We start from the raw sequence: 26,894 nt of genomic DNA, 5'->3' as shown, positions 1-26,894 counted from the left end.
CTTAGTGCTTAGAAGTAAACAATTTTTTTCGCCTTTTGATCACGAGTATATCTAAAGCTTGAATACATGTGATGTCATTAAGTCAACTAATGACATTGTTTTCACAAGGGAAAGTCGAGACTTTTATTACATCTAGTACAAGGCCGAAGTGTTAGCTCACAGACAGCCTTCAGATGTCATTGGTAAAGATCTAATTAGACTGAAGGGGAGATAAAAGTAGCAGAATTAATTTTCTCTGAGGTTTGGCAGAGCAACAATTACCTCACTGGCTAGCTATATACACACAATGTATGTATAACTATGGTACATGCTGCTGATAATAGACCAACCTTTGGTTTGTAGTCTCGTAGAACCCTGATCAAAGTATTTCACCAAATTGGACAATCACTATATTGCATTAATTTCTTTTGCACTTTATTACCAACATTTTTTTANGGGGGGGAGCTTTTTTCATTCAACTGGAAATGAATGTTACTGTATGATCTGTATATGTACAGGTACATAAAAACAATAAGTCAATGATAATGGTTTAAATGTTGCATTCATGGATTCAACATCAAGATTCCAAAATAACACTGTCTGGCCTGGCAATTTACTGTAGTAACAAAGAGGAATATAGAGGGAGGGGTGAGTTGCACAAAATATTCTTGTGGGAGATGAGGTGTAAATGGCGCGAGCACATTCACATTGTATTGTAACCTCGTACTACGTGAGTAAGGCAGTCTTAGTGCTGTGAAGTATGAAGACATCACAAGTGTCTGACCTGATACACCTCAGTAGCTGCCTTACTATCACTGGGGAGTAGTTCTAAACACGCTCTGCATCACCGAGATGCACACAAAGCCAACCAAGATAATGTAATTATAACTAGAACAACATCTATCAGATCATATCACTTCGGCTTCTAATAAAATTTTATAAACCACTTTGTAAACATTTAGATGGGGTTAAAAAAAGTGAAAGAAGAACATGATCTCATGTTTTTTTATAACATGATATTAAATTCTCCCAAGAAGTTTTTTTTCAGTGTAATACTGAAAATTTAGATAGGGTCAAATTCGGTGGAAAACGATATGGTTTAGTTACAGCCTAGCCTCATATTACACCGAATATATTTTAGTACGATAACTTTGAGGTTCATTCATGAATGTTATACAGACATGTAGAAAAGTTTGCTGGATGTGAGTGTCGAAAGCTATATCTGATGACATAGGGCTATTAGGGCTGATATTGGAGAATCTGTACAATCTTGTAAAGTGTGTAATTTCATAACAAAGAATGTGAAACAAGTGTTTTAGTGAGATCATCATAACCATGATTAAAAAACTAGGAGAATATTTTTTATTTCCACATGAGCCTGTGTCTGTTTATATAATTACTTGGGGAAATTACACCCTTAAAAAGCATGATTTTATGAAAAGTCATTTTTTGCATTGATTTTTTTGAAGGGAAATTGACCTAAAGAACTAAAAAATTAAGAATATATAATGATTTAAACCATAATATTTTAATCCAACTTAAAAGTCAGCTACTGTTTTTGAGGACCTTAAGTTGGTTCTACACTACAGGAAAAGTACCCTACCAAAGTTCAATCGTTGCATTGTCAGTATGTATAATAAAGGCATAAAAATTGGGGAACAACTGGAATGCTATTTATCAATGTAAATATGTACACAGGCAAAAACCTTCTATATTACTAAACATATTTTAAAGATAACATTCCCAACAAGGACATGAATCAATTTATCAATGATAAATAAATTTCATATCAAAGCTAAGCCTAAGCTTTAACCTGATATGAGTAAGGCCTGTATGAAATACTGTATGTACAACACTTAATATTTGATTATTTGTGCACATGGACATCATTTTTTTTATCATGAAAACAAGGAAATTTAATCAAAACTTGTTTTTCAGAAAACAAGGAAGAATACAGCCTGCATGAGAATTGAATTGACATCGTACATAATATATATATATACTTTGAATAGATATGTGTCACGCTAGTGTAAGATTGTAACAGACACTCAATCTATTGAATGTATCACAACTTTGTGCACTTCAGCCTCCTCAGACTCAAGTATCAATGGTTTCCTGTTCTGAAGTACAAACAACTCTACATCTGATCGCTCTCATCAAAACAGATACCACCACAACCATATACATGCATGTACTCTTTTGATCATTTTTACCCTGATGTGAACAGAAAAGATGTAACAAAATGGCCGTTTTGAAGGACCACCTGTGTTTTTTAGCCTTCAGCAATTTGTTTATTATTGAAGCATACCAAACAGAACAAAATGGTGTTGTTTGAAGGACTAAAACCTGAAGTATATCAAAGATATTTTACATGGAATGCGATTAGTGTTTCAAAAGATGAACATATTTGTTTGGTTCTGTCGAAGGAAAGAGCCAATTCCAGTCTTAGAGTGATTTGTACGTCATATTTTTCCTCCCACACAATACCTGACATTTATACCTACTTATGATAATACTTACAAGATAATCTAATACATATACACAGGAAAACTAGGGAAAACTGTGCCAATATATAATTGTCTGTTGTCTATATAGGTAATCTGTACTAACAGACAGTCTACCGTCTGTGTAGCTCTAATATTTATGAACCAGTTGTGGAATTTGTGTACCCTTTGGCACAAGAACAGCGACATCATTAGGTACAATTTGTTCCCATGTTCTGGATTTACCCACAATAAATAGTCCATACCATAGTCAGGGATCGACACTAACGGTAGACCGGAGGACCGGGTCCACCAAAATCTTGGACGGTCCACTTAATCTCCAAAGCTGGTAGACCGCCGGTCCACCACATATTACTTGATAAGTGTATATATATTTGAGAATGTTGTTCAGAAATATATTAATAAAGACTTTATTTACTTCGCCAGCGAGCCGTAAAATCCCATCTGGTTAAAAAATGTATCGTATTTTCGTGTTGTTAAACCGCTAAAAGTTGTCGTTATCATTCTTGGACGAGTGAAGTGCGTGAATCCGCTTGCGGTAAGTCGGAATCCTTTCAGCGTTTGAGTCGCTAGTGGTATAGTTTGCCGCTATTGTAAGCACTAAAATGACGATGACGTCACGATCACGGTGGTCAACCGGTAAATGAAGGTAAACTTAGCCTCACAATTTCGTGTTACGTTTTAATTTCTATCGTATTCTAGCGTATATCGTTTAGGTGATCGTGTCCGTCGATTCACTTAGTATCTGTACTAGACTAGTACCGTATCGCCTGTGTCGCGATTTTTAAATGGCTTGGTTTACAACCACTTGCAAAAAAAAGTTAAAAACTTCAACAGAACAAAAACAACACAAAGTTTGTATGGGCAACAAAAAGGATGATATCCTTTCAGGAGTCATGGAAAAATCGTTTACATGGCTCAATAATAATACTGACACAAACTTAATGAAATGTAGGGTATGCTGCACTCAGAAGATCTTTCCGAAATGTCCAGGAAGGATTGAATAGAGGTGCAACAAAATACGTAAAGATTACTGTTGGGGCAAATGATTTTAACATTCTGACTGTATATTGAGATAAAGATCATATAAAAAAGGTATAATACTATAAAAAAGTATATTATTTTATCCTTATTTTTTCATATGATCTTTATCTCAATTTACAGTCAGAATTTCAAACACCTTTGGATGGGAGCTATGTAAAAAATAATAAACAAGGAGAAAATTGTTTCATGTTTCTGTGTCATTTACTAAAACTTGTTCATAAATGGAAAAAAATAAAAAATAAGGAGAAAAAACAAGTATTTTACAGAAAATTAAAAAACCTTCATTATTTGTTTAAAACCCTCAGATGCCAGGATTTTGCATCTAGCTTTTAAAAAATTTCGGGGGAGGACCCCCGTACCCCCCTCTTATTCAGGAGGGGGGTACCCCCTCCCGAACCCACCCCCCACTCCTAGCTACGCTCGTCGACCGGGGCGCATGGCGCCCCAGATCTGAGAATATTATTCAGGTCCACCAGAAATTAACCAGGTCCACCAGATCAAGAGAGCAGGTGGACCTGCGGTCCACCACCTATTAAAAGTTAGTGTCAACCCCTGATAGTTACTCTCTTAGAGACACTTACATGAAGTTTCCCAGGTATTGTTTTCTACAAAAAGGGGCATAACTCCACAAATTGTCAATAATTTGTTGAAACTAAAATTGCCTAGTTAATAGTTTAGCAACCTTGTATACTATACCAGGTAATGAAAGTGTACAAATAAACATCTGTAAAGTCTTTGCAGTACTTCAGACAAACGTGTCTACAGCTGGATTTACCCACAATAAATAGTACATACCATAGTTACTCTCTTAGAGACACTTACATGAAGTTTCCCAGGTATTGTTTTCTACAAAAAGGGGTATAACTCCACAAATTGTCAATAATTTGTTGAAACTAAAATTGCCTAGTTAATAGTTTAGCAACCTTGTATACTATACCAGGTAATGAAAGTGTACAAATAAACATCTGTCAAGTCTTTGCAGTACTTCAGACAAACGTGTCTACAGACCGACTAAAACCAGTACCCCCAACCTCCGTCTTAGAACTTTGTTCCAGTGAGTTGGGTGTCATGATGATAGGATTCATCTAAACTGCTACCGACAGATATGGATCTTTGAATTGATCAATGATAAGTGATCCTGATGACTTGTTCACAAACTGTTCTAATGATATCCACACTGACTGTGAAGTATGTTTCACAGCCAGGGAATCCACCCCAACATAAACTACATGTATGTATGTACTGTCACAGGACTTCAGTCACAGACGACCAGGACTAATGGCTTTTTACTGTAGTTCACTAGTACAAGCCTGTCAGTAACTTCTCATTTCTGTAGATATCATCATGGTCACCAGCTCAGTCTTTTGTTCCTTAATTACAATCCTTTGTACATTTGGACTAAACAGATTTACTCCTGAATGGGAATCTTGTAGCTTTTTTCCTAAAAGAAAAAACAACTCTCAGATGACTAATTTTGTTTAATTTTCCTAGTATATTTTGTATGTTGTTCTTTTTTTTCTAATAACTTGTGTGAGTAAAAAAATTATCTTTAAAGGCCAAAGGTCACATTTAAAGTCATTACCATACCAAACCCAGGGTAAAATAGCTTAAATGCCTTTATGAATAATTTATATGTACCTTTTTTTTTTAAAGTTTGGTAATGGTATATTTCATTTCATGTCTTCAACAAGCTATTGCATTAAATTGGAAACAGAATGGATTCGACATGATGGGACATACATGTATACATTTGTATATTCCATATTAGTTTTCATTACATTTATATTCTCAATACAAAAGGTATATATACGCAATTCAAAATAGCATAAACAGACCAAACTTTATAGTGTTTTTTTGGTGTCAAATACACCACAAAATACCTGTAGGTCAAAAGTTCACCTTGTCATTAACGAGTTGTGTACAGACCCTGTACACCTGTACTTACACAATGCTCTAAGGCCCGTTAAAGGTTATATTATAGCTTTAAGGGGTCTGGGATGACAAATATCAAGGAAAAGACCACCCTTTTCTTTCACCTGTAGAAATACCAAAAATTCAAAGAAGTCACAGGTAGGGCTGACTGTCTAACAATAAAACACATTTATGTCCTGGCATTTCCGTTGACCGGTGACATGACAAATGACTACGGCCACTGTTGGTCATCTCGCTGGACAAGAGTGGTTAAATTGTTGAGTGGGTCCCAACTACCACACCCACCTTCAGGTGACAGGGGCCTAAGCTCCAGGAAACTATTGTCCAGGGCTGATCAGGGTTGGGTTGTGTAGGATAAACAGCTTAACAGCATATACATACCAACAAGAACTGTTCATCTTATATAATTGGGGCTATCAAAAACAATGTCAATAAAAACAAAATATTCAAACTAAAGCCGATTTAATACACTACATTAGGAAAGAAAAATCACCATTTAAGACAAGAAGTATTTAAAAATCTTTTTCCGTTTAGATACAGTTACAGAAAAAGCTAAGCTAACAATGCTTTCCTTGCTGATCCCAGGTATTTGACCATTGGTCAGACTGGTCAGCCCCAGGCTCCTGTTTACTACAGGTGTCAGGGCAGTTAGACTATTAATTGGGATTATCACACAATATTAGGGACTAGCCAGTCAATAAAGCAACTCAATTATTGGTTCAACTCTTGATTTATGTGATCAGCACACAAAACACAAATTGTGAACTGGAAATGGTGAAGGATATACAGTACTTATACCATATAAGGTAGCTTAATATTCAAACAGGATAACTAGGCCCAGGACTATGGGTCTATAGACTAGATCTAGAGACAGTGTACTTTAGATCGGACACACAAAGCTGGATGATATACCGTCCCTATAGACAATTTCTCAAAATAATGAGGCATTTAGATACATATTATAACATAATCTTTCAATTTTAAACCAAACCTAAAGAAAATCTCTTATGATCATGCTGTTAAAACTGTGTAAAGAGAGTTCTTAAAATGTATAATTACCTACAGTATAACTGTATAATGTTAACTATAAAGCTCACAGAGGGGTCAATCTACAGATACACTTATAAATCTACACTATATTGCCATATCATACCGTGCACAAATTAATTGTGATTTCATAATTCAGACCGAGCTCTGATTGAAGGAACCCCGAAAAATGTACATGTCTGTTGATTACCTGAACAATGATCAGCACGTACCTGTCTAGAGTGACTATTTCAGGGCTAGGCAATATAAACCATATAGCCAGCTATGTAATCTGAGCCCTAGTGAAATGGTTCTAAAAAATGCTAGCTAGCCTAATCAGACTAGTCAAAATTGTATATTACTTATCTGGTGCATTTAACGATTGAATTTGAAAATTGATTTGTAAAATTGGAAACTACCAGCCCAACTGACCAGTAGTTTCTGAAATAAACATACAGGTCTCTGACCGAATATGTTTTAATGATCAAATTAAACTATGTGGGTATACCAAGACATATTTCCAAAAAAAAATCTACAGATAACAGTTATATTTGAAAAATTAAATTTTGTTCAAACAAGGTCAACTGTATGAATTTTTAATTTAGACAGTTAAATAATTAGAAACAAGATGGATGTATATTTGCTTCAAGAGTGACTCAGCTTCAGTTTCATAGTGTAATCACCTCCTTTATATATCTAACGAAAAAAATCATTAAAAACAACCACCCTGGAGTGTGTCAGAGAACTAAAAAGGCTGCTCCACAGATCTAGATCTCCATGAACTCTGGTCTGTGCATTCATTTTATTCTTCTGTAATTGTTGACTGTCATTTGACAATCTTGTTTGGGTGAATTTCATGAATATTTAATGAGTACAAATGAAGCCACGCCATGACGAGTGTTGCTGGCGAGAAACCACTAATTTGTTGAGTAATATTTTACAGCTCAACTCAACAAATGTCAATAAGAACACTTCCTGTAATTTTATTTTTTCGTTATGTGAGAATGTCGTCACGACATTTTGTTAGGATATATCTAACAATGCCCCGTGGCATAACGATCTCTCGAGCATTCAAACAATGTTTTAAAGACATCGTCAATAATACCATCATGTCAAAATTGGATTGCATATAATCTTATGCAATGTATATATATATAGTATTGTTTGCTGTTATTGGTACATATCCACCCACTGACCGTTATTACGAAAACATCTTTTATCTTCAGACTCTGATTAAAACTGAATTAAAAACTCTGCCAAAAATGTTATCAAACCATGAAAATGTGTTGAATTCAACTCAAAGCCTATAATGATAATACAATATACCTGGCCCAGAAATTCAGTATATATGCATGGATTATATACATGACAACGAAATGGTACATGTATGTTTCATAATGATTAATAATTCCATAAACTGAAAAAAATCAGCTTTGAAACATTAATCATCCTCATGTCATGAAGTATTGTACGTACAAGGTAAATATGTATAACATACGTCAATGAAGATCTCTTGTCATATACGGTATGCATATTGCACTAAAGTTTTCATATTTTCTAACCTGACGCCATTTCCCTGCAACCCATAGGCTCTGTACAGGTTTATTTTCATTGTATTGAAAATTGCAACCTTCAGTTAAATATAATTTGCAGCGGTCCTCGTTATAAATTATAGGGAAAGAAGTAAATGAAAATGTTTCTGCTATTAAAGGTCTATTGAAGAGGAATCTAGTTATAATTTACTCTTCCAAATTACAACTTAACCAACAAACATAAACATTATATAAGGAAGTTCTGGTATTAAACCAGTGATTATGAATGATGACCAACATTATACAATTTGTACTAGTAACTCTGTTAGACTCCACGCTGATGTAGAAATATATCAAGGTCAAGTTTATGTTCCTTAGTCAGTAGAGAGCGTGTCAACCTGATATTACTCAAGATGGCACTGCACTCTGACCATTATCCCATCAAACCTCTAGACTGGACCCATACCTGACTGACCAATCGATAACCAGTGTCTAATAGCTATTATTAGAGTACGCATAAATGAACCAATATCATCCGAAACTCTAAACAAAGACACGTTAATTTCTTTGCTTTCTGCCACCTTGATTTGATGTTTCATTTATTAACTCTCTCACAAACGTTGAAGGTGAACATGATGTTTTGAGTAATTTAATCAAAGCTGCATTTAGTGTAAATGACCTATGCTGATCAGCTTCAAAATACACAGAGTAGAATATAGAAACTGCTTCCTAATGCAAGCACTGTTCTCAAATACCATTATGGTAAAGAAAATCAAGCACAGATTTTTTTCGACAGATCAATTTTGTACAGCAACTGTATTGAACTTGGCTTGACTTTAAATAATACTTAGGATGATGAAAAGTTATGAAGGGTTGTTTTTATTAATAATTATCAATCAAAATACCAGGTATGGCACATAACCATGCACGACTGCTTCTTTGAATAAACACAGTACCATATATATATAATCTGTAATGCTTCTAACCATTAGGTTGACTGTAAAACATTTTATATGGTTATATACAAACAAAGAAAATTTGTTTTAAATATATATTGAAAACTTACCTTGAAAGTTGTTCGAGTTGGTGATGTGGAATTTCAGGGTAATGATGCGATGCTGCATGTCTTCGTAATCAAGTTGTCTCCCTTGTTTGATATAGACATATCCACGGGTGTCAACTTGAAACGTTTCGGGAAGGGAGGACTCCACTAAACTATACTGCTCCACCCCTGATAAAGGGGGCGGGGTCGACGCTATACTGAACATAGACTTACTACTGGGCATACTCTCCTGAACTTCGTAGGTTTTCTCAACACGATTGATGACTGTAGACCTTTTAGATAGGCGATGACGATAAGATTCAAATTTTAGCGCCTTAGGGATCACTTTGACTTGAACACTGACTGGGTCACTAGAGTGACCGCTGGAATCTCGAGCCACAACATAGAACATGTAATTCCCAGAATCAAGGTATGCATTTCTCTTCAGGAATACTTTCCCACTAACTGGGTCGATGATAAACAGACCATTTTCATCTGCGATTTTATATGCGATGGTTTCATCATCCAAGTCAAAGGCACGAACTTGAAGCACCCTTGTTCCCCCGTAAATTCCTGCACCAAATTCTACATTATATGATGATTTTTCGAATTTTGGAATGTTGTCATTTTCATCCAGTACAAATATCTTGACCACAGCTTGTGCTTTTTGACCCTGGTCATTTTCTGCCTGGACTATAATTCTGTATTGGTTGTTTTCTTCCCTGTCTAGCGGGTTTTTAGTGACAAATTTGATTTCTTCTACTTGGCTATAAAGATTGTGTTTGAGATGAAAATTATTTGACCCTGTATTGTAAAAGATGGAATATCTAATATGACCAAGTGACACAGATTCATGATTTCTAGACCAAACATGACCGACTATTTCCACAGGTGAAAGGGATGGTTGGTTTTCCTTGATGGTGCCAATGTATTGTTGCTGTGGAAAAGTAAACAAATCTGTTGAATTGTCAACAATAACATGCAACACATCCAGGATTGGTCCACTTTCTAAAGCATCCCTGACGTAAAATGTAAATTCCTTTCCTAATGAAGATGTCAGGTCGTCTTTTGTCATAAAATGACCCTTGTCCACTGTAAAAAGTGACCTTGCTTTTTCACCGAAACTTTCCAAAACAGGTACTTTTCCTGATACGGAGAGTTTCGTAATGACAGTTGATGGTGGTGTTTTGAAAGGTACATAAACATTTGTCTTAATCTTACCAATTTTTGTTGGTGCAGTGGAATGTATAAAACCAATCATACCCATTAGACACACAAGGTAAAACAGACATATATCCACTCCTTTCATCCTTACGGTCGCCATGTTGCCTCACGGCCTTAGATAAGTAAGACTTCTCCGATCCAACTGAAAATCCGGGAAACGTTATCGTTAAATTTAGATAGAAATAAATCCAACATGTAACGATCACATTACAAGTGTGATCTTTAAATAACACACCAGAACAACAAACCAGTGTACGACATATCTCCAAGCCTATAGCTAGCACACACAACTCCTGCAAGACCGTTACATTTTGCGGCGAGCTCTCTCAAAATATCATCTGCATCGCAGCCGCTCGGAACACCCTACTCCAGTCACAATATCATAACATCCAACAGAATCGCTGATCATCCGTCTTTATACCAAGTACACGGTTACAGCACACAACTCGTCACCGCTTGAGTTGATCCGACTCATTTACAATTTAAATCCATCCTCTACACATGTACATCTCCCCTCCTGCCGATTCGTGTTCCGAACACTTTCCTATGTTTCCATTCGAACGACTCAGGTGTCGGAATTTGTAAAGTCCGGCTGCCCTTCTTTTTACCTCCCTCACCGCTGTCGGCGAGTGAACAAATGGGTGCACAGAGCCCGATAAACGCTTCAATCGATGTGTTTTTCAGTGCAAAATCTATTAATATATCATTTATGTATTTATGAGCTAGAATTGTAGCATAGCAAAGACGTGTCTTATTATATAGCACCTAGTTTCTCTTTGGGGAAAATAGCGGGAGATGCCCGGAACGGCTTATATATGCAAATAGTGTTTTGACCAATGATCGATGTAGAAGGTATCCTACGTTTTTCATTGAAGCGTGACAAAATAGCGTCCTAAACAAATACACCTGTGTGCAAGGTTTAAGTGCAGACTACGGATCAAATGATATAGGAGGATTATTTACGCATGGCTAACAAACGATTGACGCTATCAGAGAAGCCAATTACCTATATCAACTTTATAGCTGAACTAAAAGTATGTACACACAATATATGAACGATATTGACAATGTCAGTGAGATATTCTAGATGGAAGTAGATTCTAATGCTATTACATAAGTGAGGAAAATACACATATATGAAATAAAATTTTCCTTTTTTTAGATGTTTTGTTCAATCAAATCAACATGAAAATGGTACATTGATATAAGAAAACAGCTCAATTTATGATAATATTATGAATTAACAATTTCTACTTATATCAGTCTATGATTAAAATATTTTCATTTCCTTTTAACAAAGTTTTGTTTTGTAATTTGGTCATATAATGGCACATAAAATAAAACATATAATTGAAAGATTAGAAAGAAAATATCAGATAAAGAGTATGCATCCCTACCATAAAAATGTCATTGTATAGTGCTATATCAATATAATTAATCATTTCAACATGACATGTTTGCCGCTATTTCAATGCCATAACATGTCAATCGTAATTATCACTGATATTGTAGCCTTAGAATTTATGAGATTTTTTTTATGTGGTAGGCTGTATTTGGAAACAGTCCTTCCTATTTCACATGTCCCTAGGGAGTTAGTGCTAAAACCTTGTATCAAGTCTGCGTCCAGTTGTAAGAATCATCCAGGGGTTCGAAAGGGGTTCACAGTAAAGAAAAAAAGTAAACATTTGGTTACGATACATATATCCGTTTTTCATTAATTTCCAAGTAACTGTCAAAGAAGAAATTGAACTAAAACAGGGCGATATAAATGCAATAGTATTTTTTTTATATACATGTACAATACCAAATTTTCATGATAGACACCCTTGTATCAGTCACCCGTCCTCGGCAGGCCCTTATCGATTAAAGATATAGCCACTGGCCCCTAATCGACATCTTAAAAAGCGGTCAGTTGTAGTTTCGGAACGGTTCAGATGCTTTAATGAAACTCACAAATCAATTTTCCGGTCAGATTTTGAGGACTGTCTGTATAGTTTCACTAGAAAAGAAATTCGGAAGGCACAAAAGGTCGGGAAGTCTTTGTCCATGGCATGGCGTCACCATGTGTTGGTCTTCAGACCGCGGCCAAGTCCTGCAGGGATTTCCCCCAGCATCATAGATCATTGATTAACAAAAAACCCAATCTGTCATATGTCAACTTGAGTCCCGTCGTAAGATGCCTTACAAGGATTGTGTCACGTGAATGTAACGGTGGCCCAATCAATTAGGCGACCGACATACAGGCCAGATACCACACATGATACAATGACATATTTTTCCTCTATAAAAATGTTTCACTTAAATCTTCATCCAGAAACAGCTCTTAAAAGGGTGCTGCTGGACAGATTGCATTGTATGTGGTAAGTTGACGGTATTAAGTGAAAATATTTATATAACGTCGATATGTTTGATTAAAAAAAAGCGTTACATAGTGTTTGTTTTAAAAATATATGTCATGCGTCACAATTTGATGTCCTTTTCATTCATGAGGAGGTGTTTGAGGAGTAAAGTTCCGACACCACATCTGGCACCGGTCGTGATGTCCACCGTCAAATCAAGAATTGGACACACTATTCAGCATCAGTTTAAGCCAGTCCCCGGTGAAAATTAACATAACACATTTTTATTTACTGCATTTCAATATTCACTAAAATTTGCTGTAATGTCGGTAGTGTGTTGTCATAGAATTTTTGTATTCATTGTATTAATGATCCTATCAATATTCGAGTCAATATGGCGACGGTTACGACACAACATATTATGTAACCCTGTCACCAGCTCCGACGGCGTTCGCTATACTTCATGTATTACTAGCATATAGATAGCGTAGGTAACGGGTTGCATGAAAAATCAATAATTTCGATCGTGTGTGTCCAGGACTACAACTTTGCGACATCCAACAGCGACACAAATGTCTGTGTCAGTTTCTTATCGGTCGGAACCATGGCCAACCGAGCATGGCTTTAAAATCAGCTTATTCAAAGTTTTATCTATCATTACATGTAGTTTAAATACAATACTGCAATTTTCACAACTATTTTGCTAGTTTTAATTTGAGCTTTTAATAGCACAGAACAGGTTTCAGCTCAATTCAAACATATTTTTGTTAACAAAAAATATGATTTCCCCCCATTTTTTAAAACATTTTAAATATATCGGCCACTAAATTATAACCTGAAGTGTTTTAGACTTTTTAACATGCTTCATTACTTGCACGCACCGTATGACTTTATTTATCAAATTATTCATCACAGACCATGACCTTATCATACTTGAAACCGTCAAAGATCAAGGAAATCGAAACTGTCGGAGATAAATTGTGTAAAGCTTACATCAAGTACGTTACACCAGATACAGACCAATATGTCACCTAACGATTGACGTTAAGTTCCAGACACTTCAACTCGCGAATTTCCGATATGTCGCTTACAACATATTAGCTATATATAGGATCTCGCATGACTTTCCATCGGAAACAAATTTGAGATAAGTTTATATCACACAATCATTTTTTTAATATTTAGAGAAAAGAATAATAATAATAATAATAATAATATTTATTCGTTAAAAGCAGGATACAGGTACAAATATCACATATGATCACAGATTTCAATTGCATAATAATCACTGATTTATCACAGTATTTAGCTTATCACATCAAAGTTAATATCACAAATTTTGGAGCACTATAATTACAATGTATCTGTTTGACTAAGCTTTAACCTAGGATATCCCATGAAAGCTGGGTGGCAGCTTATTTCCAATGGGGTCCTCTAGTATAGATCTTAATTACTTAGATAACAAAAGGTCCTAAGGATTTGACCTTATAATATGAATATAAGATGGTATAATTTCTCGTAATAATATATATATGGATAGAATAAGTTGTAATTGGTCAGATATGATGATGGTATATTATTTCATCAAAATGAGATGTTATTTTATTTGACGGTATAAGATGGAGTTGTCATTAGCAAATATGATTACCTTCTGATAATATATATATAAGACGTTTTCCATGTTATCTTAAAGTCAAAAATTGCATATTCATGGCTCCATATATATTGTCGTCATTGTGACGTCATATTATAATCTTGGAGTCAGTGACATCATTCCAGTTGGCATTCATATTAACTATGGATGCTAACTCAAAGCTGTTCAATAGAATAAGGAGAGGCACATCCCAGAGAGGGAGTCAGATGTACCTTACATTACAATTGTTATGTCGTAATTATGACCTCAACAGGTGGGCTGTATGGTTTGGTTGGTTTTACTTTGTTTGACGTCCTATCAGCATGGTCATTTAAGGAGGTGCCTCCATGTGTTTAATGTATGCGTGTTCGTGCGTAAATGTGCTGTATGCAGGCTATGTTGGCTTGTGTCTATATGTGTGCTGTATGCTGGATAGGCTGGCTTGTGTCTATATGTGTGCTGTAGGCAGGATAGGTTTGCTTGTGTCTATATGTGTGCTGTCGACTGGGTAGGTTGACTTGTGTCTATATGTGTGCTGTAGGCTGGATAGGTTGGCTTGTGTCTATATGTGTGCTGTAGGCTGGGTAGGTTGGCTTGTGTCTATATGTGTGCTGTAAGCTGGATAGGTTGGCTTGTGTCTATATGTGTGCTGTAGGCAGGATAGGGTGGCTTGTGTCTATATGTGTGCTGTAGGCTGGGTAGGTTGGCTTGTGTCTATATGTGTGCTGTAGGTAGGATTGGTTGGCTTGTGTCTATATGTGTGCTGTAGGCTGCATAGGTTGGCTTGTGTCTATATGTGTGCTGTAGGCTGGATAGGTTAGCTTGTGTCTATATGTGTGTTGTAGGTAGGATAGGTTGGCTTGTGTCTATATGTGTGCTGTAGGTAGGATAGGTTGGCTTGTGTCTGTATGTGTGCTGTAGGTAGGATAGGTTGGCTTGTGTCTATATGTGTGCTGTAAGCTGGATAGGTTTGCTTTTGTCTATATGTGTGCTGTAGGCTGGATATGTTAGCTTGTGTCTATATGTGTGCTGTAGGCAGAATAGGCTGGCTTGTGTCTATATGCGTGCTGTAGGCAGAATAGGTTGGCTTGTGTCTTTATGTGTGCTGTAGGCTGGATAGGTTGGCTTGTGTCTATATGTGTGCTGTAAGCTGGATAGGTTGGCTTTTGTCTATATGTGTGCTGTAGGCTGGATAGGTTGGCTTGTGTCTATATGTGGGCTGTAGGCTGGATAGATTGGCCTGCGTCTATATGTGTGCTGTAGGCAGAATAGGTTGGCCTGTGTGTATATGTGTGCTGTAGGCAGGATAGGCTGGCTTGTGCCTATATGTGTGCTGTAGGCAGGATAGGCTGGCTTGTGCCTATATGTGTGCTGTAGGCAGGATAGGCTGGCTTGTGTCTATATGTGTGATGTAGGCTGGATAGATTGTCTTGTGGCTATATGTGTGCTGTAGGCTGGGTAGATTGGCCTGTGTCTATATGTGTGCTGTAGGCAGAATAGGCTGGCTTGTGTCTATATGTGTGCTGTAGGCTGGATAGATTGTCTTGTGTCTATATGTGTGCTGTAGGCTGGGTAGGTTGGCCTGTGCCTATATGTGTGCTGTAGGTAGGATAGGTTGGCTTGTGTCTATATGTGTGCTGTAGGCAGGATAGGCTGGCTTGTGTCTATATGTATGCTGTAGGCTGGATAGGTTGGCTTGTGTCTATATGTGTGCTGTAGGCAGGATATGTTGCTGTATTTGCCTCCTTGCTATGCTGACTTTAAGAGTGCTACCTCACTGAAATACTATGCCGAGAGCTTTATGGATTTCATAGCTGAACTTGCTAGAGTTATAAAGTTTTTATAATTATTTTACGTTGTAATTTGTAACACTAACCTAGTTCATACACAAAATGATATTTACATTACCTTGAATCAAAAACTATAACGAGTAAACGTTTCAACTAAATCGGAACTATTCGGGTCTTTCCGTCATATGATGATCAGAGTATCGCGTCGTGATTCCGATTGTCACTAGACGGAAATGTTCTCCAAAAAAATCAGAGTTTTTCCACCTGTAGGTAAATGGTATGATTAACCAATAAAGAATGGAGGTTAGACCGATTACGTTGTTTTTAACGCGAATATAAGTGTTTGGTGAAATGCATATTCTTAACATTTATGATGAAACTCCTTTTTAACAAACCTGTTCCATTCTGTGCCAAAATGACGTGTGCATTTTCCGAACAACAAGGCGGACGATGAGTCGGTAAATTTCAAAATATATTGAAACCATTTTGAAATTGTGAATGGTTTATCGACAGAAGAACACATAAGAAACGAAAATGTCCACTTATATCAGCTGACCACAATATTTGGGATCGTTTTCCATTTTGTCATCATTCTAGTTCTTTCCATGTTGTCTGCTGTGTCATCTCTGCTTAGCCTGTTGTTAGAGTATAATGCACCATATGATAAATCTTGAAACTATTTCATCGATGCGTCACTCAAGAAAGGCTCCGAAGTTGACACGATCATATACTTGTAGATACTGTCGTCATTTTAGCTGAACTCTGCACAAATATCTCTTGTTTGGATTTGTTGACCAAATCGACTTGTGTGGAAGTCTTTGGCACATCACAAGTGAATGTCATTTTCATTTGGTCCTACACTGAATTGTTTAACCAAGCAAGAAAATCAAATAAAGATCTCGTGGTTGAACTAGTTCATCAGATCAACTTAATTGGGAGTTATTTGGCTACCCCACGCATAGACACGAATATGCAGAGTGAATGATCATAATGGTTATAGTCTTTGTCCATCCGGCAGTTTTAACTTTCTCTACAGTCATTTGGCTTCATTACAAACGGACGTCAACGTGCTGCTAAGCAAGCGAGCAAACAACATGCAAGAACATCGTGGATGATACGGAACTCACAGATAGTTACCAGTCTCCTAACTTTCTGGCTTGGGCTCTCGACATACATAGTACATAGCAGGTGTAGCGGAACTGGACTGGCTCGATCGTCGACGAGCAGGTATAGCTAAATTGGTTAGAGCGTCCGTCTAATATTCGGAGGGTCCCGGGTTCGAACCCCGGTCTGGCCATGCATTTCTCTTTCTCCTGTTACAAATTTTGCTCCAAACGAAATATAAGGAAGGTGGTATAGGGTCTCGTGTGTCTTCGGGTTCGAAGGCTTTGTCGAAGGAGGTAGGAATGTAATGGAACTGGACTGGGTCAATCGTCAGCGACCAGGGGTAGCTCAATTGGTAAGAACGTCCGTCCAGAGTTCGGAGGGTCCCGGGTTCGAACCCCGGTCTGGCCGTGCATTTTCTCTTTCTCTCTGTTACAGCAGATATGTGTCTCAAAAGCGAAACTCTTGGATCATGTGGGCTCCTCCCTATAACAACAAAGTACTTCGATTATGAAATATCTGTACATACATAAGTTAACTGTAAAGACAATACAAGCATCACCTTTTCAGCTTGTTCTGAAAATCAGATTTGAATAATGTACTTTTCTTTAATGTGTGGTTAATGAAATACAGAACAAAAAAAATAAACAGGGTTAGGGAATCGACGACCACAGACATGTTGACAGTGCACCAGACTGTATAAATATGAATTTAGTCTAATAGTGAATTTATGTGATATTTTCGACTGCACAAAATAAAATACTTTTATTCATGAGTGTTGGAGGACGTGGTTTCGAAATGGAATGAATTTGTGATTAATAAAAAAAAATCCAAACTTCTTAAACCCCCCCTATTTATGGTACATTTAGACAGCATCTATTTAGACGACATTACGAAATCTAGAATTAATGAACCAAATTGAGGTACTGATCAGCCTGACTTGTAGTATGTTTATGCATACACGGGGACAAAGTCAATATATTTCTGCTGTTAAGCTCAATGTGTTAAAGATGTCCCGAACGTCTTAAACAGGAGCAGAGAGGTAAACAAACAAAGACAGAGCATGTCGATGGCTGTGGTGCTCCTCCATGTTGATTTGGTGACGGACTCACCATGGAAACACTCTCTGTAGATTTTGTCGACCAGTTGCCCAGACTACGTCTAACTAAACTTGTACGGTTTCGTTATTTGCATTACATCACTACAAAAAAAGTCCAAATTTTATTCAATAAATCTGCCAGTTTTTTTCGTACGAGTCAACACAACATGTTCTTTAATATTTTAATATTTGGTTAAGATTTGATAATGCCCCTTAAATAAATCCAAGATTCCTGAAATCAATTTTGAAAAAACGTTTTGAAAAGATTCTGTTCCGTTCATAATGAGTTCAGAAACGAATACACACCACTGAGCGATTATGCGTCACCATGGAAACCAGACGTGCGGAGAACATGACCAATCGTCCGAAACAATAAGATGACGGATCGGCTACTAATGGCAACATTAATTCATGCAGCAAGTCAGATAACATTGCATCAGGAGACACGTCATTCCAAGGGAGGAAAAAGAAGAAAATATATTTAATTAAAATCAAATGTTTTCTACTCTGAATGAATTTGTCAACAGCCGGATTCGGCACTTGAATGACATCTGTAGCTGGACGCGTCCAGATGGTGAACCTGAAGAATAAAGTCGTTGTATCAAGATCACATGCTATGTTACCATGTAAGTAATTTTACGTTAATGCAATTTGATACATTTTTTTGAGAATTAATCGTACTATTATGTATAAACAATTCATTAGCGAGGATTTGATTTCTTACAACGTGCAACGATATGATCTATACCTATTGTTAAATAAACCCATCTTTGAGATATATTTAAAATCGCTTTTTACAGCCCACTACAACAAATACGAAAATAAATATAAAACAAGATAATTATAAGACATGCAGTTCGCTAAATCACGTGATACTCTGAACTGCTTTTGAAAGAAGCACTTGTTTCTATTAACAATCGTTTAGGGTGTTATGACATCACTGAGACATACCGGGTGCATAGTTTAAGACGTCTCTGTTGACAATTATACTTCCTTAAGTACAGGAAACTTAGATAAACCAGATAGTAAAACAGGCGTTTATAATTTTGCGCTGTATTAGTTGTAAATATGTTTCGGAAAAAAGATAAGACGTTCGTTATTTAACTAGACGAAAACAGCCAGAAGTGAGAAGCGTTAATTTTTCAACGTTATCTTTGTTGGGGATCGGGATTCATGAGAGCCGGAATGCGATTAAAATCTCCCCAACTGAGAGACGCACGTGCGCGCGAGACTTATCGACATTTTCTGATATTGTTCCTGAGTGGAGTTGTCGGCGTCCTGCCGTATTCTGTGTGTGACGTTGATACCATTTACTTGACAGTGAAGTTTATGACAAAATATTATATTAGTTAACAACTCCGCATACCACATATGGTGGTCGCATGGCAACCGATATAGCTCAAAAGGAACGTCAAATTGTTTAAACTAATTCATTTGTAGTGTGATATTACTAACTGACAAATACGGACAATTTCGTTATGCAATTTTATTGAATTTCTCTCTCTCGAAATTTTAATTGTCAAACTGTTTTTGTTGCTATGGATATGGAAGCGAAGTAACAAATAACCCAGAAATTCACTATGAGTTTCTAAGGAATTGGGATGATGGAGAAGAATGTCCTAATGGCCTTTCTGAAAAGTCGACATGAATATATGTAAGATCTTCATCTTATTAATTTATACAAGGTTTTGATTAGTCGGGGGTAGGGGTGGGGTGTATATAGATATTAGGCATGTTTTACGCTTGTTCTAAACACACTGTTCAACGTGTCCTCCAAAGTTAGCGAGTTATTAATTTATCGTTTCTTTTTATAACGACCCAGGAATGTTAACTAACAGCAAATTCTTGTAAAACGTTCGTTCTGTAATTTCGAAGATACATACTGGTGGCTATTTACCCACACAAGAGCAATATAGCGGACTTACCCACCGCTTTGATGTAGCCAATTGGACAGAATTTAAGATATGGATGTTTATGATAAGGATTACGTTCTCTCCCCATGATTATAGTACAAATATTTCAAATTTAGAATAAATCAATGTTAAAAGGTAATGCCACATTTCTGTACACGACATTAAATTAATCTATATGTATCAAGTACGAGTACGGCTTCTTCAAAGTTATCTCTCTTTTTTTTTATATAAAAATGTTGTGACAGCTGGTTCATGAGTGATCAATTAATATTTTATAGCATCGCACTTGCGTCAAACTGCACTTCCGGTTCAGAGAATTACACGACAGATTTCTTCAATTCTTGATGCTGTTGCAGTTTAAACACGTTTTCTTCCCCATAATTTGATTTTCCAAATCATAAAGTTCAAGCTGTTTTTTACAATACAAATTTTCTGAGTTGACGGACGCATTGACACTGTGAGAACCTTTGAATGATTAACCCTGATTCCATTTCCATTCTGAAGATTTAGGGCCTGCCAAACGTTACGAAACTGATTGACGTACGGGATTTCCTGGAAATTGCATAATTTGATTAAAAAAAGGTACGTATTCATGCGAGACCAAATCAACAAGGCTATCGGCGCCATGCAGAGTACGAAATGGTGCTAATTTGCAATGCCTCAGTGATAGTAAATCAAACTCATTCTTGGCAAAAGAACATTTTATTTCAAAGATTTTAAATTTCAAGGACGCCAAATCTTCATCAAGTTGAAATATGTTCGGGGAATTTCCGGTTAAGTTTTCATTACTGTGGTTGGATGTCGGATTAGTGTTCTGCCACAGTTTATCAAAATATTGTAAAAAAGGAGCAAATTTCAAGTCATTGGTTTGAATATTTTTTCTAACGTTTCGTTTAATTAGACGTGCCTTTAAAATGGCATATAAACTGTTTCACGAAGCCACACGCTCAGCTCAGCACCGGTCTCCTGTACTCACTGATTGTCTAGAGGTCTCCGTCAAGGTTGTGCAATATAACTTTATTTATCAACATCTTTCCGTACTAGCCCGTGCAGCTTCGGGGGAAGAAAAGGCCTGCTGTATCCCACTGGCTGCATGATCTGCTTATGTCCTCCCCCCACCCCTGCAGAATCGGGGATGGTTTCTTCTTTAACTTCTATGTATTTAGGGGACATTGAAGAAATCAAGAATAGACCTGCGGTATCCCAATGCTAGTAAAAGGCGACTAATGTGGGGCTTTTCTTCTGTCTTCTACGAAAGGAACATGGAAGAAACCCACACTGATTTGTTGCCCCCCCCTTGTAACACTTGGGATCGTTCCCCCGTGTCCTATCTTTCCTGTCATCTATCTTTTCTATCTACTTTCTGTTTAAGGCGGTGTCTCCCTAGACACCCGTCTTCAAATGACCCTGGCTTGTGTGTCTACCTAGGCACACGTCCTCTCACAAAATGACCCTGGCTGGTGTGTCTACCTAGGCACACGTCCTCTCACAAAATGACCGTGGCTGGTGTGTCTACCTCGGCACAAGTCCTCTCACAAAATGACCCTGGCAGGTGTGTCTACCTAGGCACACGTCCTCTCACAAAATGACCCTGGCTGGTGTGTCGACCTAGGCACACGTCCTCTCACAAAATGACCCTGGCCGGTGTGTCTACCTAGGCACACGTCCTATAACAAAATGACCCTGCCCGCTGTAAGGACGTCAAACCCCAAACAAACAAACTGTCTGAACTTGATATTTTCGAATACTGGTTGATTATATCAAGTTCTTCGTCAAGGTCGCGCAATTAAATCGTTCTTATTACCACAGACATATCTCATCGATGGGTGGTAATTTCATTCTTCCTTATACACGACAGGAAAAATAAAAATATCTGCAGATTAAGATATGAGTTTTTGAAGATTTGAAGCTTACTAGATATCACAGAAGAAACACATAATGCCGTATTCGAGATTTCGAAGGTAAAATATCTGGAAATAATCATCCAATTACCTAAACATGGGTAAGACGAGACATCAGATTTCATAATATACGAGGTTTCATTTTTAGACTATTTTCCTGCATGTCCCGTTCTGTATAGCATTGTGTTTTACCATTAAAATGTTCAAATCCCGCGTGTGTATTGCTGTTGCAATTATCAGAAATCGTCGTTATATTAGAAGATAAAATGTAAATTTTTCATTATCTCAAAATCGAATTTCGACTGCTTGGCGCTTCACCGACAAAGTATGTCTTAAGTTTGCCTTCAAGCGAAACACAATTCAGCATTTTCTGCATCAATAGTTGTTTGAGAATTTCTAAGAGAATACTATTATGTTTCTCTGGCAATTTTATTGATTTTGCCGACAGGATCAAAGAAAAACAGCTTTTTATCAAACGATCTATCTTCTTGGTGTTTCGTAGTAAAAAGTGCTATAGCCATTTAAACAGACAATTACAGCTCCAAAAGTACTTTCCTTAAACGATTTATAATATTTTTTGTTCGAATATCACACGTGGTAAATGAAATCATCTTTCCATTAAAACCAAGCAGATATGATTCCAATAAAAACAATGTTTTCGAAAATTGGATTATACTGTTTTTATCGACTACTTTTGCAGATAGATCACGACAAGTGTTGGGTTTGTTTTCGCGAGGTACCGACAATTTAACGATAGGTCTACTTTCAGCAGATAAAACCACACACGATTTCGTGGTGTTTTTATGTATTTGCACATAGTCATGAAATGTAAGTACCACTTCGCTTTTCTGTCAAAGGAATTTTTGGCATTATATAAGGGTTAGCGATGTATAGAAGGAGCTGTATAAAGATGTTTTAAAGGAAAATTGAAAGTCTACGAATTACATTGTGGTGAGCAAAGGAAATAAATAAAATGATGGACAATGTCATCATGCAATTTTGTAAGAATAAATCAATTTGTAAGGACCCTATATTGAGGTAACATGATAGTATTGTTGGTTTTAAAGTGATAACGTGTTTTATTTCGTACACATTCTTCAGTTTTCGATTTTTTTCCCCTCTGAGGTAATAATAGGCGTTAATAATATATAAAAAAAACAAAAAACATTTCAGGACAAAAAGTCCAAAGGTGGAAAGTAAACAAGTAATATTGATGAACAGCTATAATACTATGTCCTAAAACATTTAATCACAGGGCCACGTTACAATCACACATATGCTATACTGATATGGGTCACAACACACGTGTATGTTTATGTGTGTTGTGACCCATATCAGTAAAGCATATGTGTGATTTTAACGTGGCTCTGTGATTTAATCAAGGAAATTCCGCGGAAGATATCTGATTTTTAGAGATGATAGCCTTTATACAAAATCGGTTGAGAGTAAGTTTTATAGATGATTTATTTTAGATGTAAAGCTGTCATAATTATCAATTTCATTTGGTAGTTCTTGTTGATCAGACTAACCAAATAGTCATAGTGAAACAGAAACACGTGGTTTTGAGTCAGACACCAGTCAAAGCTAAGATCCCGCCAACGACATGGTTGATCACAATGGACTTCAAAGCGGCTTATTACGTTTTTAGGATAAAGAAGCTTCGTTGGCGGAGGACGCCAAAAGGTCGATTTAATTACAACACAGCTTAATAGCCGGCATAAATTTACCCCAAAGTGGTTAGATGCGGGGAGAGGGAGTCTAAAAAGAGGGGAGACATTTCGCCGCATTGTAAATGACTAATGTGGCAGATGGTTGCGAATTAGCAAAAAATTGCATGACGGCAAAAGCAACATGATTATGCTCCGGCATTTTCTCTATCTTGTTAATTTCGTTTCGTCACTAATTGAGGTTCCCTTAAGGGTTTTACGACAAAAACCAACATTAAAATGAAGAATTATGCATTCCGTCTGTCCCGATGCCAAGACGGTGTAGCAATGGTGTCGAAAAGCACGAACAATAGATAGTTTTTTTCCTTTTTGTTTTTTCCTTTTTCAATTCGATTTCATTCGATATCCTGATAGGGATTTAATGGGAGACATTCTTTTAATGTGCAAAGGAATTCCATTAAATGAGATATTCCCACAGGAGACGTTGGAACGGAGGAAAAGATCGTCTCGAGGTTTGGGTTGAAGGATGTCACAGACAGTTGATACTGTCATGAAATAGATTACTACCCCCTTTCTATGCTATTGTAATAGGCTAGCATTGCCCTGAATCTCCATCATTTACTATATATAGAAATATGAGAATTTACTTTGACTGGTGTATCCTATTTTATTACGATAACTCTTCGTCACTTCAGCGCTTTATAATTGAATACAGCAGCTGACATCTTTCAGCGCTATTTGCAGGGGCTAGACACAGATGTAATGGTCTTAAACGGGTTTTTTCCGTGTAAGGATTTGTTTTCATCTCTTTGTCATTTTGATAATATTTATGACAATGAAGATACGTATCATCATCATCATCATCATCATCATCATTGTATTTTCCAAACCCTTTTAGAGAATTATTCAATTCACCTTGGTATTCAGTAAGGTCCTAATATCGATACTCTTCTATTTGGAGATTCCAAACAAATTTATATATATCACACTTGCTGTGCGGTCATTAAAGAAATCAACAGAAATTTAACCAATGGACTATTGAAACCGGAACATTCTCTTATCTCTCTTTCAAACCTTCTCTCTCTTTCCACCTTCTCTCTCTTTCCACCTTTCTCTTTCCACATTCTTTCTCTTTCCACCTTCTCTCTCTTTCCACCTTCTCTCTGTTTCACATTCTCTCTCTTTCCACCTTCTCTCTCTTTCCACCTCCTCTCTCTTTCCACCTTCTCTGTCTTTCCACATTCTCTCTCTTTCCACCTTCTCTGTCTTTCCCCCTTCTTTCTCTTTCCACCTTCTCTTTCTTTCTATATTCTCTCTCTTTCCACCTTCTCTCTCTTTCCCCCTTCTCTCTCTTTCCACCTCCTCTCTCTTTCCACCTTCTCTCTGTTTCCCCCTTCTCTGTCTTTCCCCCTCCTCTCTCTTTCCACCTTCTCTCTCTTTCCACCTTCCCTGTCTTTCCACCTTCTCTCTCTTTCCACATTCTCTCTCTTTCCACCTTCTCTGTCTTTCCACATTCTCTCTCTTTCCACCTTCTCTGTCTTTCCCCCTTCTTTCTCTTTCCACCTTCTCTTTCTTTCTATATTCTCTCTCTTTCCACCTTCTCTCTCTTTCCACCTTCTCTGTCTTTCCACCTTCTCTTTCTTTCCACCTTCTCTGTCTTTCCACCTCCTCTCTCTTTCCACCTTCTCTCTGTTTCCACCTTCTCTGTCTTTCCACCTCCTCTCTCTTTCCACCTTCTCTGTCTTTCCACATTCTCTCTCTTTCCACCTTCTCTCTCTTTCCACCTCCTCTCTCTTTCCACCTTCTCTTTCTTTCCACCTTCTCTTTCTTTCCACCTTCTCTTTTTTCCACCTTCTCTTTCTCTCCACCTCCTCTCTCTTTCGACCTTCTCTTTCTCTTCACCTTCTCTTTCTTTCCACCTCCTCTCTCTTTCCACCTTCTCTTTCTTTCCACCTTCTCTCTCTTTCCACCATCTCTTTCTTTGCAGTTTTCTATTATTTCATGTGTTTTTCTATTTAGTGTATTGTCGGTTGACATCTAGTAATTTGTGAGATCTTGTACTGAATCCCTTTAATTCAACAAAATATATTTGCCTTGAGCTATCAATACATATTTCTTGTTCAACCAGTCAACTGGAGAGAAGGCTGGTACTAGCCCTAGCCCTGGTACTGGGGCTGGTACTCCCTGGTACTAGCCCTGGTGCTGGTACGCTCTGGTACTAGCCCTGATACTGGGGCTGGAACGCTCTGGTACTAGCCCTGATACTGGGGCTGGTACGCTCTGGTACTAGCCCTGATACTGGGGCTGGAACGCTCTGGTACTAGCCCTGATACTGGGACTGGAACGCTCTGGTACTAGCCCTGATACTGGGTCTGGTACGCTCTGGTACTAGACCTGGTACTGGGGCTGGTACGCCTTGAAACAAACACGTATTTAAAAACATAAGAATAATGATATTTTGATCCAACGAGAAAGAAAGAAATAGATATGGAATAAAAATACCTTCATTGTTTTTGTTGGAATGTAAAGATATGCTAGCTGAAGCTGCCCATCTTTATGTTTTTAACATATATTCATATATAGAATAACAAACAAAATATTAAAACGAAACGAAGGAAAAATACAAATAAAACAAACGAAGGGAGGAAAGAAAAAGAAATGAAGGATTGAAAGAGTGAGTAGACGCTGACTCGCTCTGGTTAAGCCATTGTTGTGAACTCATTACCAGGATTAGAATTGTGCACAGTTACCAGACAAACCAAACTCGACAGTCCGTTTGTCTTTGTGTCTGCTACTGATCCAGGCCCCGCCATTGACCTCGGGGAAGCAGACGTCGTCGTCTTGTTGCTATCCAGGTCTGTCTGTCAACGTGTCGAACTGAGCAACTCCAGCAAAACCAGCCACTGGTGTCAAGTGCTGTAAAAATCGTCTCTGGAAACGAAGTTCTGTGTTATGTCCGCCCTGGAGCTACACAAAAAGGAATGTTCAGTATTCGACAAAAAGTAAAAAAATAAATTATTCAATTCAATTTCCAAACGAAAATAATTTCAGCATTAAAACACTCTTTCGGCTGCAAATGCAAGGAGAAATCACCAACAGAAATAGGTTCTATCGGACAAAAGAAAATTAATCAATAATTCAGTTTCAATTTGCAACCGAAAATAC

The 26,894-nt window shown here is 37.3% G+C and overlaps 2 protein-coding genes across 3 annotated transcripts in view; both read right to left on the bottom strand.

The window, feature by feature from the left end:
- Positions 1–10,846, bottom strand: part of LOC110466869 (putative neural-cadherin 2) — a 91,287-nt gene extending 80,441 nt beyond the window's left edge. For both annotated transcript variants that reach the window (XM_021523671.1, XM_021523672.1), the window contains exon 1: positions 9,084–10,846. In XM_021523671.1, the coding sequence (XP_021379346.1) occupies positions 9,084–10,383 (1,300 nt within the window). In that variant the 5' untranslated portion in view covers positions 10,384–10,846. The remainder of the gene's footprint in view (positions 1–9,083) is intronic.
- A 13,951-nt stretch (positions 10,847–24,797) lies between these two features.
- LOC110466802 (histone-lysine N-methyltransferase, H3 lysine-79 specific-like) lies at positions 24,798–25,766 on the bottom strand. The gene has a single exon (XM_021523561.1). It carries the CDS (start codon positions 25,764–25,766, stop codon positions 24,798–24,800), a length of 969 nt encoding a protein of 322 aa, XP_021379236.1.
- Positions 25,767–26,894: the final 1,128 nt, after the last annotated feature.

The sequence above is a fragment of the Mizuhopecten yessoensis genome, unplaced genomic scaffold (genome assembly GCF_002113885.1).
Source record: "Mizuhopecten yessoensis strain PY_sf001 unplaced genomic scaffold, ASM211388v2 scaffold11145, whole genome shotgun sequence".
NCBI classification, from domain to species: Eukaryota; Metazoa; Mollusca; class Bivalvia; order Pectinida; family Pectinidae; genus Mizuhopecten; species Mizuhopecten yessoensis.
Note: the sequence above shows the minus strand (reverse complement) of the source record. Positions and strands in the feature narration are given on the sequence as shown.